Source organism: Ascaphus truei, chromosome 22, assembly GCF_040206685.1.
Source record: "Ascaphus truei isolate aAscTru1 chromosome 22, aAscTru1.hap1, whole genome shotgun sequence".
Taxonomy (NCBI): Eukaryota; Metazoa; Chordata; class Amphibia; order Anura; family Ascaphidae; genus Ascaphus; species Ascaphus truei.
In genome coordinates this window covers 18,243,263-18,258,761 of record NC_134504.1, presented here as the reverse complement: position 1 = coordinate 18,258,761, position 15,499 = coordinate 18,243,263, and the positions used below count along the sequence as shown (strand labels likewise).

Here is a 15,499-nt window from a genome sequence, read left to right as displayed (position 1 = left end):
ACACACACACACACACACACACACACACACACACACACACACACACACACACACACACACACACACACACACACTGATACACACACACACACACACACACACACACTGATACACACACACACATTGATACACATACACCCACCCACTGATACACACACACCCACTGATACACACACACATACACACACACACACTGATACACACACACAGATACACACACACATACACTGATACACATACACACTGATACACATACACACACACACACACACACACACACACACACACACACACACACACACACACACACACACACACACACACACACACTGATACACATACACACACACACACACACACACACACACACACACACACACACACACACACACACACACACACACACACACACACACTGATACACATACACACACACACACACACACACTGATACACACACTGATACACACACACACACACTGATACACACACTGATACACACACACAGATACACCCCGCCTCCCCCTGCACCGCCCGCCAGCCCCTGCACCGCCCGCGACCGCGCAGCAACCACTGCCCGCCCCCGAGCCCATCTCCCACACCAAGGGGACGGGGGGAAGTGAGCGCCGGGGGGCAAAGCTGTGAGCGCCGGGTGGGCAAAGCTGTGAGCGCCGATGGGCAATGGTGGGAGCGCCGATGGGCAATGGTGGGAGCGCTGATGGGCAATGGTGGGAGCGCCGGGGGGGCAATGGTGGGAGCGCCGGGGGGGCAACGGTGGGAGCGCCGGGGGGGCAACAGTGGGAGCGCCGGGGGGGGGCAATGCTGGGAGCGCCGAGGGGGGCAATGCTGGGAGCGCCGGGGGGGGCAATGCTGGGAGCGCCGGTGGGGGCAATGCTGGGAGCGCCAGGAGGGGCAATGCTGGGAGCGCCGGGGGGGGGGGGGGGGCAAAGGTACAAGGTGGTACAAAGGCAGGCGCACCCCCGCTACCACCTCCTATTACCCCCCCCCCCCCCCCGGCTGGGACCCGGGACAGAAGGGGGACACTCACGCGCACAGAGGAAGCCAGGAAGACACGTGTGCTCTGCACAAAGCGGAAGTCCCGCCCCCGGCTTTCTCTGACCTGCCTGCAACCAATCCCCTGCGGGCCGGCCGGCATTCTAAGTCCCGCCCCCGACATCATCATTCATCCAATCCCCTGCGGGCCGGCCGGCATTCTAAGTCCCGCCCCCGGCATCATCATTCATCCAATCCCCTGCGGGCCGGCCGGCATTCTAAGTCCCGCCCCCGGCATTCTCCTTCATTCAGTCCTCCCGGCAGCATTCACACACACACATACAAAATACTTACCGGCCGCCGCATTCTCCTCACCGCCGCTGCCCCGCAATACCGGGACCAGGGACAAAAACCGGGACGACTTAAAACCGGGACAGGCCTCAAAAAAACGGGACTGTACCGGTAAAACCGGTACGAATGGTCACTCTAACCATACCATTTCACTTTCATGGGAGTGCCAGCTGCCCCCCTGTTCTATTATATATATATATATATACAGTGTTCGACAAACCTATACATTTGCTCGCCCCGGGCGAGTGGATTTAACATCGTGGCGAGCTCCTATTGGCCCAAGCAGCACACGTGTGGTACTAGGTGGCGAGTAGATTTTTTTGCTCGGCGAGTAGATTTTTTGGTGATTTGTCGACCACTGTGTTTTTTGAGGCCTGTACACACTCACCATCAATACTTATGACCACCATCTGAGTTCCTCTATATATTTTATAATAATACATTTTTACAATTGTTTTATACGGGTCATCAACATTTGTTGTGGTTTGTTTGTTGTCAGGAGTCTACTGTGGGACTAGTACACACCCAGGCGCTGTTGTTGAATCTTTCAATTAATATATATATGTGTTTTCCACAAAAAAAAAGTTGATGATTTTGTATGGAGATTACAACGTCCGGGCTGCTTCTTCTTTGGGGTCAGCAACCTCCCAGCAAATTCTATTGGAGAAACAAGAGAAGCGCCCGATCCATGTGTAAAATCTGGTAACAACATTTTAATAAAAAAATCACAAGACAAATGCACACTCACAATTTGTCAATGCAAATGAAGCATTGTATGGGTAAACCCATGCGCCAACAAGTAGCTGCTCGCCGAATGTTTACTTCAGTACATCAGACCTCACTGCTACCGGTCATCACAGTCAGATGTCCCTCCGGAAATTCAGGTATGCAGTCTGTTGTTCCAGCATTAGATGCTGTGAGTGGCTCAGGGAACGTCCTCCCTCTCCTGGCAGCAGACGCACGAGCTATTCCACCAAACGTAGCTCTGTGAAACCACGTGCCCTACGTGTACGCGTTTCTTCCGATTGACGGATTTCATCAGGGGATCCTGTACTTTGTGGAGGTAAGTATCTCCGGAAGTAGGGGGTCCCCGGAGCTGAAATTAACGGGGTGTAGCTCCGGAGACACCCAGCTTCCATTCAATTAAAAAAAAAAATAATAAATAAATATTTGCCGTCTTTGATTACTCCTTTTATGTATCAGACATATTTTTTTTAATAACTTAATCGACTTCGCTTGAAAGATTTGATTCTCCAATACAGTACAATTCTTGCGTAAAAATGAGTAATTTTCTATTTTCTTCTGGCCTGTTTAATTCAAAAGTCACCTGGTAATTACTGTTATATATTATCTCTTTCAACTACTTATGCAGCCGTAATTAGCCAAACAAGACCCCAAAAGCAGTGGCGGGGAGGGGGGGGATTTGTTGCTTTGATGAGTGTAAACCCTCACTTAGGATATTAAAATTGATAAACAAAAACGCATATCTTTGAAGATTTTACAATGGCAGCCATATTTAAGATGCCCAGTAAATATTATTTCACATGTATCATTTCTATCATTTATTGATTTTATAGTGTGATATTTCGGTGAAAAAGCAAAAACGTAAAGTGGGTGTTTTTTTATTTTTTTCCCCCGTTTTTCCCCGAGAGGCTTCAACGGCGGTTTCGTGACCGCGCAGAAAAGGCCAAAGCGCGTTTTTTATAGCTAATGTATATTTAAAAAAAACCGTGTCTTAACCCGTTGAGTGCCACAGCCCCTCCGGCATTCACGATGACGTGACCGCGCCGTCTCTGACAGAAGGGGAAGAATCGCTCGCCCTTCCATTCCTCACGTCATGACGCCATCGCCCCTGGCAAGAGGAGCATTTATGTGTGTAGCTGCTATGTCATGATTTTCTTAATAGCTAATTTTCGGAGTTACCATGGTAACCGTTTCACTGCTCCGGGGAGAGCTCCATTTTAACCTCCCGGCCACTTAATATTTGAAACGGTTCTATCTCCTGAACGGATCATTTGATTCAATTATTTTTTTTGGAACAGCGTTGAAAATAACAAAAAGAGATTTCTTAAAGTAAAAAACTTTAAATAAAAATAAAAAATGCAGATCAGTGCGCACTGCTGCTTTAAACACACAAGATAGAAAAGCACATTTATAAACTCTGAGGATTTATCAATTGAGATGCTGCCACCTTGTGTCCATCTCGATGTACTAATATTAAACACTGGATCTGCAGGTCAATACGTGGCGATGCACAGAATGCCAGGACGTAATTTGCCGGAGACGTGATTTACGGTTTGCGTTCTTCTGCTTTTCTGCAGGTGGGTTGCTAAGGAAAGGTGCAAACTCAGCGCTGAGCTTTTCCTATACTTCTGTCAAGTAATTTAATGTGACGGTAACGTAACTCAGGGGTGCTCAACTCCAGTTCTTCCAACAGGTCAGGTTTTCAGGCTATCCCAGCTTCAGCACAGGAGGCTCAATTGAAAAACCTGACCTGTTGAGAATACTGGAGTTGAGCACCCCTGACTTTGAAAAAGCCCCGTTTCAGGGTTTGGATGGAAGTAACGCCACAGTTAGGTATGATCTAACTAACATAGCATTATTTATTACTAATAATAACTTTATTTCATATAGCGCTTTTCTCCCAATGTCACAATTACAGCACAGCGCGTGGTACGCAGCGCATAGGAATGTTACAGACACAGTCCCTGCCCCGCAGAGCTTACAATCGGACTTTGTTTTTCCATATAATTAGCTCAGTGGATACATGTTAACCTCGGGTAAAAAAAAAAGGTAACTGTCCGTTCCTGGTTTAGGTAACAGCACTTTATGAGCCCTGATATAATGTGGAAAAGTGTATCTAGCGCGTACAATGCAGGACTAGGTTGTGTGAGGCAGGTAGACGCAGAGAGCAAACTGAATTTGAGAGTAGGAAGGTATAAATAAGGACATTACTAAACGGATCCTTATATGGTTAAATCTTCCAAAATGATGTGTAGCATCTTTGGGGACTACTAGTACCATAAGGGGTTAATACCTTAAGGGGTTAACTGTGTGGGCTCACTCAAGTTGCACCCCTCCCCTTTCCATCATGTGAGGCATGATGTCAATGTAAGGGTATATATAGCTGCCCTTTAAGTTCTAGAAGCAGGTTCTTGAGAGTTCTTACCTGGGTCTTCACTGTGAGTCCTGCAAATAGGTTTGTGTGTTTAGGAGTATCTATATTAAGATGTGTCCTGTCACCATTTGCTGTTTTCAGTTAGTAACGTGGCCCTCTAAGATAGTGCCTGTTTGAGGGACAGGTCAACCTTCAGCCTTGCTCCCCCCTCTCCCCTCATTCTGTCTCTTCCCCTCCTTGCTCATTCGCTATCCTCCCCCTCCTCCCTCATTCTCTCTCCTCCCCCCTCCCTTCCTGTCATTGGCTCTCTCCCTGACACACACAACAGAACAAATAAACACCCCCTCTCAACTCTCTCTGCTCCATGCTGTTTTCTCCTCTGCTGGCTACACCCCAAGGCTCCTCACACCTCCTCCAGATTGGCTGCTGGGTAATGCAGCCAATTATGATGGAGGAAACTGCCCATCCCCCTAGCAGCTGCCCTGCTCTCTCCCTGCTCTATGAGATTGGGGAAATCTACCTAGTCGGCCTAATGGTTAAAAGTCCCTGAGTCCGAGGAGGGGTCTTTGTGATTTTTGTTCAAGGGAAAGAGTTTTTCGAGGCTGTATGTGCACTTTGCAGATGCCATGGCGGAGAATTGTCATACAATGCCCAATGTGATGAGGGGGATGCATGCTATCTGCCGAGCTCGAAGTTTAGAGATTTAAAGAATTTCCCTAATGATACTTCTTCTGAGTTGGGCAGTGAGATGGACGTCCTATCTCGACTGCCCAGAACCAACATGGAACCGCCTCCCCCATATCGCGGGTGAGCTGCGCCCGCTGAGGAGACCGGAGAGGTGGAAAGTGCCCTTAATGTTCACGATAAGAAGGATGGGAACAAGGATCCCAAAATGTCCCCCAGAGAAGAACATGCCACAGAGGTGGCTTTTTGTCCATGGCGGCGCCAAGTGATAGTCATCGTGGAGAAGATGATGATGATACAGAGATTTCAGCACCAGAGCCTGCTGGAGCAGTTATTCCCCAAACGGCATGTTTGGGGGCGATATGTGATGGATGTTGTTTCCACCCTTTTCCTGTCTGGACCGCGAATAGAAAGATGGTGTGATGGTGGAGCGTCCCACCCAAGTTAAGCTTATCAAGAAGTCTGCTTCTTTCAGGGGTAAGATCATGCACTTGTGGGAGGGACAATTAGCTCCTCTAGAAGATGAAGAAGCCTTCCAGATTTACCTTGATTCTATTGATGATAGAATGTTCTAAAGTGAGGACGTATTACGGGACATGGCTCTGGCAAAGACCCCCAAAAGAGGAACCTTTGGCATGGGTTCTACCGGGGGCACCTCACCACAGGAATTTGACGCAGATGAGCAGGGCCGAAAGGGGTATACAGGACATGGTGGAGTACAAATATCCTCATGTGTTAGAAGGAGTTATGGATATTTTGGACATGTTTCGGCGCCAGTGGATCGAGAAGATCGTGAAGGCCTATATTACTCATCATGGCCACGAAGAAGGACTGCGTAGACAAGCTAGTGCGGGTGTGGCACATAGGCCATAGTGTCTACAAACATCAAGTTGAATATGTGGACAATGGGGGGTCTAAGAGGGTTCATTTTGTAGAATGGGAAGGGAGGGGCAGTCTAAAAGCCTGCCCCTGCCCCTTAATGCTAAAAGACCCCACTCTGATTGTAGAGATTAGTGTTATGCCACAAGACCACTGCCATTGCCCTGCCCCTGTGATTACTTTTGAAACACTGGATCATGTTGAGTATGCGAATATGTTATTGATGTCGTATCCAGTGCGGTAGTGGAGGGTATATGCCGTATACCCTCTGTTCTTTATGAACCATAGAGCATACCCCCTGCTTTACTGGAGAGCCAATCAGTAGCCTCCAGTATTCATTGCGTTGCTCATCCCTGTTCCCGTCCGCAGGGAGGAGGAAGGAGAGGCATCAGCCATTTACCATGCGGCTCAGACCATGAAAGGAGGTAGGAGAAAAACTCCCTAAAAATTACATTCCCAACCCCTATCCAACATATCTCCTTTCAATACCCTGTTGTCCCTTACCTACTTACCTGTGCTCCTGCTGCTGCTGTGCGTCTCCTCAAGGCTAGACCTTGTTGCCCATCCCAGTTCACTCATCTCTGAGTCTACCCCCCCCCCCTGTGACTGGCAGCCCCAGTGAGATCTGAGATCCTCTTTCCCTCTCCTTTCACGCCTCTCACCCTATCTCTCTTTCCCCTCTTCTCTCTCTCTCTCTCCTCCCCCCACCATGAGATGTATTATGTAAATGTAAGGGTATGTATAGCCTCCCCTTATGTTCTAGAAGCAGGTTCTTCAGAGTTCTGACAGGGGTCCTCACCGTGAGTCCTGTAAATATGTTTGTGTGTTTAGGAGTATCTATATTAAGATGTGTCCTGTCACCGTTGGTTGTTTTCAGTTAGTAAGGTGCCCTTTAAGACAGCGCCTGTTAGAGGGACGAGGACCTTAAGTTGTGGGAGAGGGATGGTCTCATAGGTTTGCCACTACCGCAGCCTAACCACTACTGTCCTCACCGGGTGTTCGACACTGCAGCCCGTATTCATATAGAACCCGCCCGTCCAGCGGGCTCTCACCGCATCATATCCCCCACAAGCGGTCCTCGCTGTATCCTCTGTAATAGGCCACTAAGCCAAGTGCCTCCCCTGAATAGGAATGGGAACTACCAGGGGATGAAGTGTTTAAATATCTTGTTTGCCGCAGGTTTCTGTGAAGTCCAGCGTATGTCAGTATCTGTGCTGCGCTATAGACGGCTGTCAACTGAAGCACCTTGTTGTTCTATAAAAAGTTCCTGGCGCCCATATTTTCCTATCCCTTTTATCCACACCCAGCCTGCACCTACCCGGCACCCTGCAAAGGCCTGAGACCCTGAGCACCGACCTTGGACATTTGGCCGCGGCTGTTTCGCTGCGACCAAGTGACCGTCATTTACCCGCAAGTGACCTTACCAGCAGGACACTCGGCTGCCGGACGCTTCGCCACCACGGTAAGTCCCTAACCATAGCCCTTGTCCTAAAACCCCCTAATACTAATTACAACCCCTTAAGCTCTTAACCTAACCACTAAAACCCCTAAAGTTATCCCCCTACCCTAACCACTAAAACCCCTAAAGTTATCCCCCTACCCTAACCGCTAAAACCCCTAAAGTTATCCCCCTACTCTAACCGCTAAAACCCCTAAAGTTATCCCCCTACCCTAACCGCTAAAACCCATAAAGTTATCCCCCTACCCTAACCACTAAAACCCATAAAGTTATCCCCCTACCCTAACCGCTAAAACCCCTAAAGTTATCCCCCTACCCTAACCGCTAAAACCCCTAAAGTTATCCCCCTACCCTAAAACCTACCTTCTCGTAGAAGCGGCCGGCTGCAGATAATCCAGCGACGCAAGTCCCCCTGCAGCTAACCGCCGGCCGGTACGTGGTCGTGGCGAGATGACCGCAACCCCCTGTCCCGTTGCGCTGAGCACTGCCAGTGTGTAGCGTTAGTCTGATGGGACCTCACTTAGAGCCGGGTAAGGAGACTTACAGATGGGCCACATTTGATGCCATATTGAAACTTTACTGTTTTGCGTTACAAATGTACAATGATATTTGCGTCCGTATAACTGAAGGTCGCTTTAAAGCGTTGATATTTGAGTGCCGGTGGCATGCAGCGGGATGCCAGCCCTGTACCCATTATGCAGCAGATAGTGTCTTGGTGCTGTCCTCTTTCGATGACCCTGAAGCTCCCGGAAGTTGGCAGATGCCTGGAATGCGAGTCACACACGCACAGCTGCTCCGCAGCGCCTCGAGTTACTAATTGAGATATATCCGTTGCAACCGCTCGCGTTAGGGATGGAGCTTGAGACTTTCTTTCCGCTTGGCCTTAGGGCTGCAGGATAAGAAAGGTGAATTCAGTTTATAATCTAAAACAAGATATCGAAGCCATCCACACTTCTGCAAATGTACCGTGCTGGCCCGAATATAGCGCGGGCCTCGCACATAACACGACCCCAACGTTTTGAAGGGGTTCTACATGAAAAATAAAAGGTGTGAGGTTGCGCATATAATGCGGGTACAGTTTTCGGAAGGACATTTTTAGGGAAAAAACGTAGCACTATATTTGGGTAAATACACTAATTCAGGGGCACTCAACTCCAGTCCTCAAGGCCACCAGCAGGTCAGGTTTAAGAACATCTCTGCTTCAGCACAGGTGGCTCAATCAAAATGACTGCAGCCGGGATATCCTTGTGGACCTGCTTATGTATTTAGTCACACTAGTGCTTTTGCAGTAACTCTGGGATCTTAAGTATTGCAACGGAGCAGGAAATGTGAATGGATGCCCAGTGTTAGCGTTACCTTTGTTGCCCAGATGACCAGCGCTCCATCGATGCCGCTGCTGCTAAAGGTAGTTACACTGGAGGGGTCGCCTTCCACAATGGATAACTGGCTGCAGATTGGGAGAGAGGATGTGTGGTGTGTAAGCACGAGGCTCAAACAGTCTTTATGTCATTATGTATCAGGATAGGAAATATATATTTACAGCAGAAACACTTCAGTTAAGGTGTGTGCGTGTGAGTGTGTGTGTGCGTGTGAGTGTGTGCGTGTGTGAGTGTGTGCGTGTGTGAGTGTGTGCGTGTGAGCGTGTGCGCGCGTACATAATCAGTGCACCCAGGCAGGGCTAACCTAAAGGTTACGTCACGCTTTCTGCTCGGCCGGGTGACTTGTGGCCGGCTAAGTGCGCGCACGGTGGGATGTGTCAGGGTGCGCAGCCATGATGTCACGGAGCTGGTTCGCCATCGCTGGGGGAGACGCTCACGTGACGCGCCAGCAAGCAAATCAAATTTGCTTGTTCTGAAAGCAGCTAAGTGCCGTGCATGCGCGGGTGCTCGCTCACGCTGGCCACACACATTGCAGCAATGTGTTTCATCGCGGCCAGCGTGAGCGTGGGCGCCCACTCAGCATCACTCTGGACGAGGCCTAAGGTGAGCAAGGCGGAAGCCGTGGCCCCTGCGCCTTTGGGAGGGGGGCCCCTGCGCTCCCTCCTCCTGTTGGTGCTGGAATATATATATATTTTACACACAGGTTGAAAGAATAGCACAGTATTAATGTTCACTGCCTTTGAAGTAAGTGAACCTGGTTTTAAACACTTGGTGATCTTACCACGGCCATTTAGCCGCCGCTAAGGTATGTGCATTAGCCTTTATTATTATTAGGGGTTAACCTTAGGGAATTAAGGGGACAGGGGTACGGGGGTTTTTTTTTAAAGCTAAGTTTAGTGGCTTTTAGGGTAAAGGGACCGGGGTAACATGTTTTTAGGGTAAGTGGATCAGGTTAAGGGGTTTTTAAGGTAAGTGGATTTTAGGATAAGGTTTAGGGGCTTATCTTGGCAGTGAAGCGGTCTGCGGTAAGATGTTCCTGCGGCGAGGTGAGTGGCGACTAAATGCCAGTGGCGACTCGAGTCACGACAAAACGTCCACGACCAAATATCCTCCTCTGCAGGAATTCTCATATTCCTCTCTCCACGGCCACTTGGCGTAACCCGATAGTGTTTTGCGGTAACGTAAATTTAGATTTCCTACTTTCCCCGTTATTTTATGAAACTCGGTGAGTATATTGTACTGCATGTTTCTTGCAATCTTATTTTTTGTAACCTAAGCACTTTACTGCTTTTGTATATTAAATACAAAATTAAATACGTATGGTCTTTGGGCCCTAACTGAACTTTGCACGTTTTGAAGTGCGATTATGTTTTCGGCCACGTTTTGCTAGACCAAAAATTCTGCAGGTAAGGCCTGGAACTGTTCTTTGGTGGTGGCAGTGACTTAAGGGAATATTTGTGACGGATTGAGGGGGGATATTACTCATTTGAGGGACCCTGCAGGGGAGAAAAGTGTGTCCGCTAGATAGCTGTGTGTATTAACCCTTGTCACATATACAAGTCACGTGCTCACAGGTGTGTCGTTTAAGCACGCAATGTTTAAAGGTAGTGAGCACCTGCCCTGTCCCCCTCTGACCTAATGCTGTTCTGGTGAAGCGTTTCCACCTCGGCGGTCTCGCTGTCCTTATCCGCTTTCTTGTCGAGGTTACGGAAGTGCTGCATTGCCGAAACCGTGGACTTTGAGCTTTGCCTGTGACCATCCATTTTCCCCACGAGTTCCAGGTTGTCGGGGTCGGTGTAGGAGAAGAGGTACGGGCAGCAGTCGTGTCCCTGTGGAAGAGACGAGTTATTCAGTGATTAAATCAGCGGTCACATCGGTCACAGTGAGAACACGCATTGTAGGGATGCCAGGTGTCCGCTATTGAACTGGACTGTCCTGTATTTGGACACTCTGTCCAGTAAAAAATGAGAGGAAATAGTGGACATGTATGTGTATACCGGTATCACCTCTCTGGACATAGTGACCTGACCGGCTTGGGGGGGCCCGCGGGATTTTCCTCAGCAGTGAGAGAGCAGGGCTGCTGGTAGGGGTCTGTGCAGCTTCCTCCATCCTGATTGGCTGCATTACCCAGCAGCAGCCAATCAGGAGGTGTCAGGCACCTGGGGTGGGGGGGGGGGCAAGGAGAGGAGAAAACAGCATGGAGCAGTGAGAGGGAGGTGGAGGGGATGTCTCTCGAGCGCGTCGCACTTTTCACCAGTGTCCAGTATTTTTGGAGATGCCGCCCGGCAACCCTACACGCATGAGATGTCATTAGTCAGCAAAAACGATTGGACATCATTCCATTTGTAGGGGAATTGAAATATGCGAGAAGGTTTTATAATGATTCGATTAGGGGGGGGGGGAGAACAAGCAATCTCTGAACGAGAGATTTTTGGGAACTTTCTCTATGGCAATGCACTTTGTGTCCTTGCGGATAAAGAAAGCAACTGCTTTTATTTTCAAGGTTTCCATCAAAAATGCTACTATGAACAAACCTTTACGGTGGGTAAAAAGAAAATGGAACCTACCCACGGCTTCCTTCAAGTAAAATGTTTACTTATTTGCCTCCTATATTATAATAATAATAGCATGTTCCTGTATAGCGCTGCTAGTTTTACGTAGCGCTTTACAGAGACATTTTGCAGGCACAGGTCCCTGCCCCGTGGAGCTTACAATCTATGTTTTTGGTGCCTGAGGCACAGGGAGATAAAGTGACTTGCCAAGGTCACAAGGAGCCGACACCGGGAATTGAACCAGGTTCCCCTGCTGCAAACTCAGTGTCAGTCAGTCGTTACTCACTAAGCCACTCCCTATATTAAAAGGAATACATTTCTTTCCTTTTGGGTCTACTCTTATCTGGTAACTATTGTCCCACTTGATCTCTTTGGCTAGTTTAAACAACCCCTCCCTCTCCCCCCAAAAAATGGAAGAAGAAAAAGTCTGCATCAACCATTTACCTGTGTATACAAGTTTACAAAAGAGATTAGGTAAAGATTGTAAAACACTACCGTGTTTGGTGATATTAAAACGTTTTAAGAATTTTTAATTATTATTAATACATGCGTGTCTCTTCCTTCCATATGGTGTCAACCACATACACTGTATACTATACTGTATATAGATCCCAATAATTATGCCATTGGTCCTAGGAGGGACTTCCCCTTTAACGTCAACTGTAAAAATGGGGGTACAGGTCATTTGGACAGATAAATCCAGTCCTTTCCCCCCCCCCTATCCTCAAGTAAAGTAGATCAATCTTAATAGCTTCTATGGAATATTCTGCAAACCATCTTCTCCTTGCCATTCAACATTTCAGCTCCGTTAATTTGAACAGGGTTAAAATAATCTTCCCTTGCAAGGAGAATGACCTGGGTGCCTTTGCTGGATTTACGAATACATCTTGGGGCGTTGATTCATCCGACCTGCGGAGAGAAACAGAGCAGCAGAGAGCCTGCATGCTTCCAAAATAGATTACACGTCAAGCTGATCAGAGGAAGATAAACTTACAGCCGTGACAAACCGGGTTTCATTCACAAATAGAACGGCCAGGAAGGGGAGATTGCTTGTCTTCAGCTCAGTGACTCTGAAACAGAGACGGCAGGAAACAGCACTGAACAGGTGCGCAGTCAGCATGATTTACACCCACTTTGGGAGAATAGGAAAAGTCCATGTATCAAGGCAGATACGTCGACGACAGGAAAGGCTTTTTGTTCGCTTCGCAACTATTTTGCCCTGAGTGCGTCTGCTTGAGATCAGTGGCTGTGTTAATAAGAGTTGTTAGGTGAGCCGCAAGTGATAGTAAGTGTATAAAGAGTACAGCACTTCAGTATTAGGTGATACCTTTTTTATTTGGACTAACTAATTGATATTATAGGACGAGCTTCCTGGAGTTTTCTTTCTTCCTCAAGTCAAGGAATGCTGATTTTGCAGATATTCCAGGAGTTACACAGAGATTTAACAATCCAGATAAACTAAGGCAGATGAATAGGAAAGGAATGGCAGAGAGAACCTATCACAACTGGACTAACGCGGCTATTTCTACTTACAGTAATTCATAAGTGTCAAATTCAATACGGTAAAGAGGATTTTTTTCAAATAAGCACCTACCTCTTTGAAGCGTAACTATTGTACAGTATACAATAAAATCTAAAAAAAACTTTTCTCCAACGTCAGACAGGTTTAGAAATTCTTGAAGTCCGACACAGGAACCACTGCTTTAATTTAGGGAACTTCATACATTGGGAAGTAGTAACAACAATAAACAGATGTTCAGTTCTAGGTGGGTACCACTGCTTTTTGGATGAAGCGAAGAGCAAGGGAGAGATGAAAAGGATCAATGCTTACACTTTGTCTTTAGTCGAATCGGCAACATTCACGCAGCTCCTGTGGTCGACCCAGGCGAGATATTGACCGGTGGGAGAGAAACACACACTGTGCACCCATCCGCCGCTCTCCCCCTTCTCCCCCTTCTGATACAGGAGCTCCCCAAATTGCATTTTCGCTCCCCAGAGTGTCGGGCTCGGCTTGTCTTCAATCTCTTTGACGTACGCCGAAAAGATTCTAGAGGGGACGTGGAAACGTATCTTATACTATATTAGTGAAAGCACTGTATGTTTGCCTGCCTGCCTGCCTGCATGCATGCCTGCCTGCTGGATGTCCGGTGTCCCTAGCGGCAATCTCATTGGTCCCTTGGCCCGCCCGCCCCCGCACACCTCTCATTGGCCTCACACACTCACACCACCCCCTTGGCCCGCCCCCCACACCTCTCATTGGCCTGAGGCGGAGTGACGGGCCAAAGGTCCAAAAAAATAAATAAAACACACACACACACACACACACACACACACACACACACACACACACACACACACACACACACACACACACACACACACACACACACACACACACACACACACCTCTCTCCCCTCTCCAAATCACCTTTTCCCCCTCCCCAGCGGCATCACCTCTTCCCCCTCCCCAGCGGCATCACCTCTTCCCCCTCCCCAGCGGCATCACCTCTTCCCCCTCCCCAGCGGCATCACCTCTTCCCCCTCCCCAGCGGCATCACCTCTTCCCCCTCCCCAGCGGCATCACCTCTTCCCCCTCCCCAGCGGCATCACCTCTTCCCCCTCCCCAGCGGCATCACCTCTTCCCCCTCCCCAGCGGCATCACCTCTTCCCCCTCCCCAGCCGCATCACCTCTTCCCCCTCCCCAGCGGCATCACCTCTTCCCCCTCCCCAGCGGCATCACCTCTTCCCCCTCCCCAGCGGCATCACCTCTTCCCCCTCCCCAGCGGCATCACCTCTCCCCCTCCCCAGCGGCATCACCTCTCCCCCCTCACCGCTCCAAATCACCTCTCCCCGCTCCAAATCACCTCTCCCCCCCCCGCTCCAAATCACCTCGCTTCCCGCAGCTGCCACGCGGCGCGTAAGATGGCGGACCCCCTTCCTCCCTCGCGGCGCCGAGTCAGACGGTGGCGGCGCCCGGAAGTACAGGTAGGTGTCGCTCCCCACCTCCGGCGCCAAACGGAACTGAGAAAGGGCGCATCAACTGAGGTGTGTGTGTGTGTGTGTGTGTGTGTGTGTGTGTGTGTGTGTGTGTGTGTGTGTGTGTGTGTGTGTGTGTGTGTGTGTGTGTGTGTGTGTGTGTGTGTGTGTGTGTGTCACTGTCCACTGCCCCCCCCTCCTATCCACTGCCCCCCCCTCCTGTCCACTGCGTCCCCCTCCTGTCCACTGCGTCCCCCTCCTGTCCACTGCGTCCCCCCTCCTGTCCCCCCTCCTGTCCACTGCCCCCCCCCCTCCTGTCCACTGCCCCCCCCCTCCTGTCCACTGCCCCCCCCCTCCTGTCCACTGCCCCCCCCCCTCCTGTCCACTGCCCCCCCCCTCCTGTCCACTGCCCCCCCCTCCTGTCCACTGTCCACTGCCCCCCCTCCTGTCCACTGCCCCCCCCCCCCTCCTGTCCACTGCCCCCCCCCTCCTGTCCACTGCCCCCCCCCCCTCCTGTCCACTGCCCCCCCCCCCTCCTGTCCACTGCCCCCCCCCCTCCTGTCCACTGCCCCCCCCCTCCTGTCCACTGCCCCCCCCCTCCTGTCCACTGCCCCCCCCCTCCTGTCCACTGCCCCCCCCCCCTCCTGTCCACTGCCCCTCCCTCCTGTCCACTGCCCCCCCCTCCTGTCCACTGCCCCCCCCTCCTGTCCACTGCCCCCCCCCCCTCCTGTCCACTGCCCCCCCCTCCTGTCCACTGCCCCCCCCCTCCTGTCCACTGCCCCCCCCCTCCTGTCCACTGCCCCCCCCCTCCTGTCCACTGCCCCCCCCCCTCCTGTCCACTGCCCCCCCCCCCTCCTGTCCACTGCCCCCCCCCTCCTGTCCACTGCCCCCCCCCCCTCCTGTCCACTGCCCCCCCCCCCTCCTGTCCACTGCCCCCCCCCCCTCCTGTCCACTGCCCCCCCCCCTCCTGTCCACTGCCCCCCCCCCCCTCCTGTCCACTGCAGGAAATGCAGGGGGAGGAATCCATGCCTTTGAGGCGCCCCCCCCCTCCCTTTGACGCCCCCCCCCTCCCTTTGACGCCCCCCCCCCTTTGACGCCCCCCCCCTCC

General features: G+C 50.6%; 1 protein-coding gene across 1 annotated transcript; it reads right to left on the bottom strand.

Annotated features, from left to right (window-relative positions):
* Positions 1-8,040: 8,040 nt before the first annotated feature.
* LOC142472893 (actin-related protein 2/3 complex subunit 1A-B-like) lies at positions 8,041-13,482 on the bottom strand. The gene is made up of 5 exons (XM_075580102.1): positions 13,247-13,482; positions 12,410-12,485; positions 10,499-10,692; positions 8,841-8,931; positions 8,041-8,373 (listed from the first exon to the last, which is right to left on the bottom strand). Exons 1-5 carry the CDS (start codon positions 13,396-13,398, stop codon positions 8,368-8,370), a joined length of 519 nt encoding a protein of 172 aa, XP_075436217.1. The 5' UTR covers positions 13,399-13,482; the 3' UTR covers positions 8,041-8,367.
* Between the last annotated feature and the right edge of the window lie 2,017 nt (positions 13,483-15,499).

What these genes read in the sequence shown, in the direction of transcription:
- LOC142472893 (XM_075580102.1), bottom strand. Translation starts at nt 13,398, where the DNA reads ATGCAATTTGGGGAGCTCCTGTATCAGAAGGGGGAGAAGGGGGAGAGC. An exon ending in GATTCGACTAAAGACAAAGT is followed by an intron (nt 12,486 to 13,246) that starts GTAAGCATTGAT and finishes TCTCTGTTTCAG; the next exon opens with AGTCACTGAGCTGAAGACAA. An exon ending in AAACCCGGTTTGTCACGGCT is followed by an intron (nt 10,693 to 12,409) that starts GTAAGTTTATCT and finishes TCTCTTCCACAG; the next exon opens with GGACACGACTGCTGCCCGTA.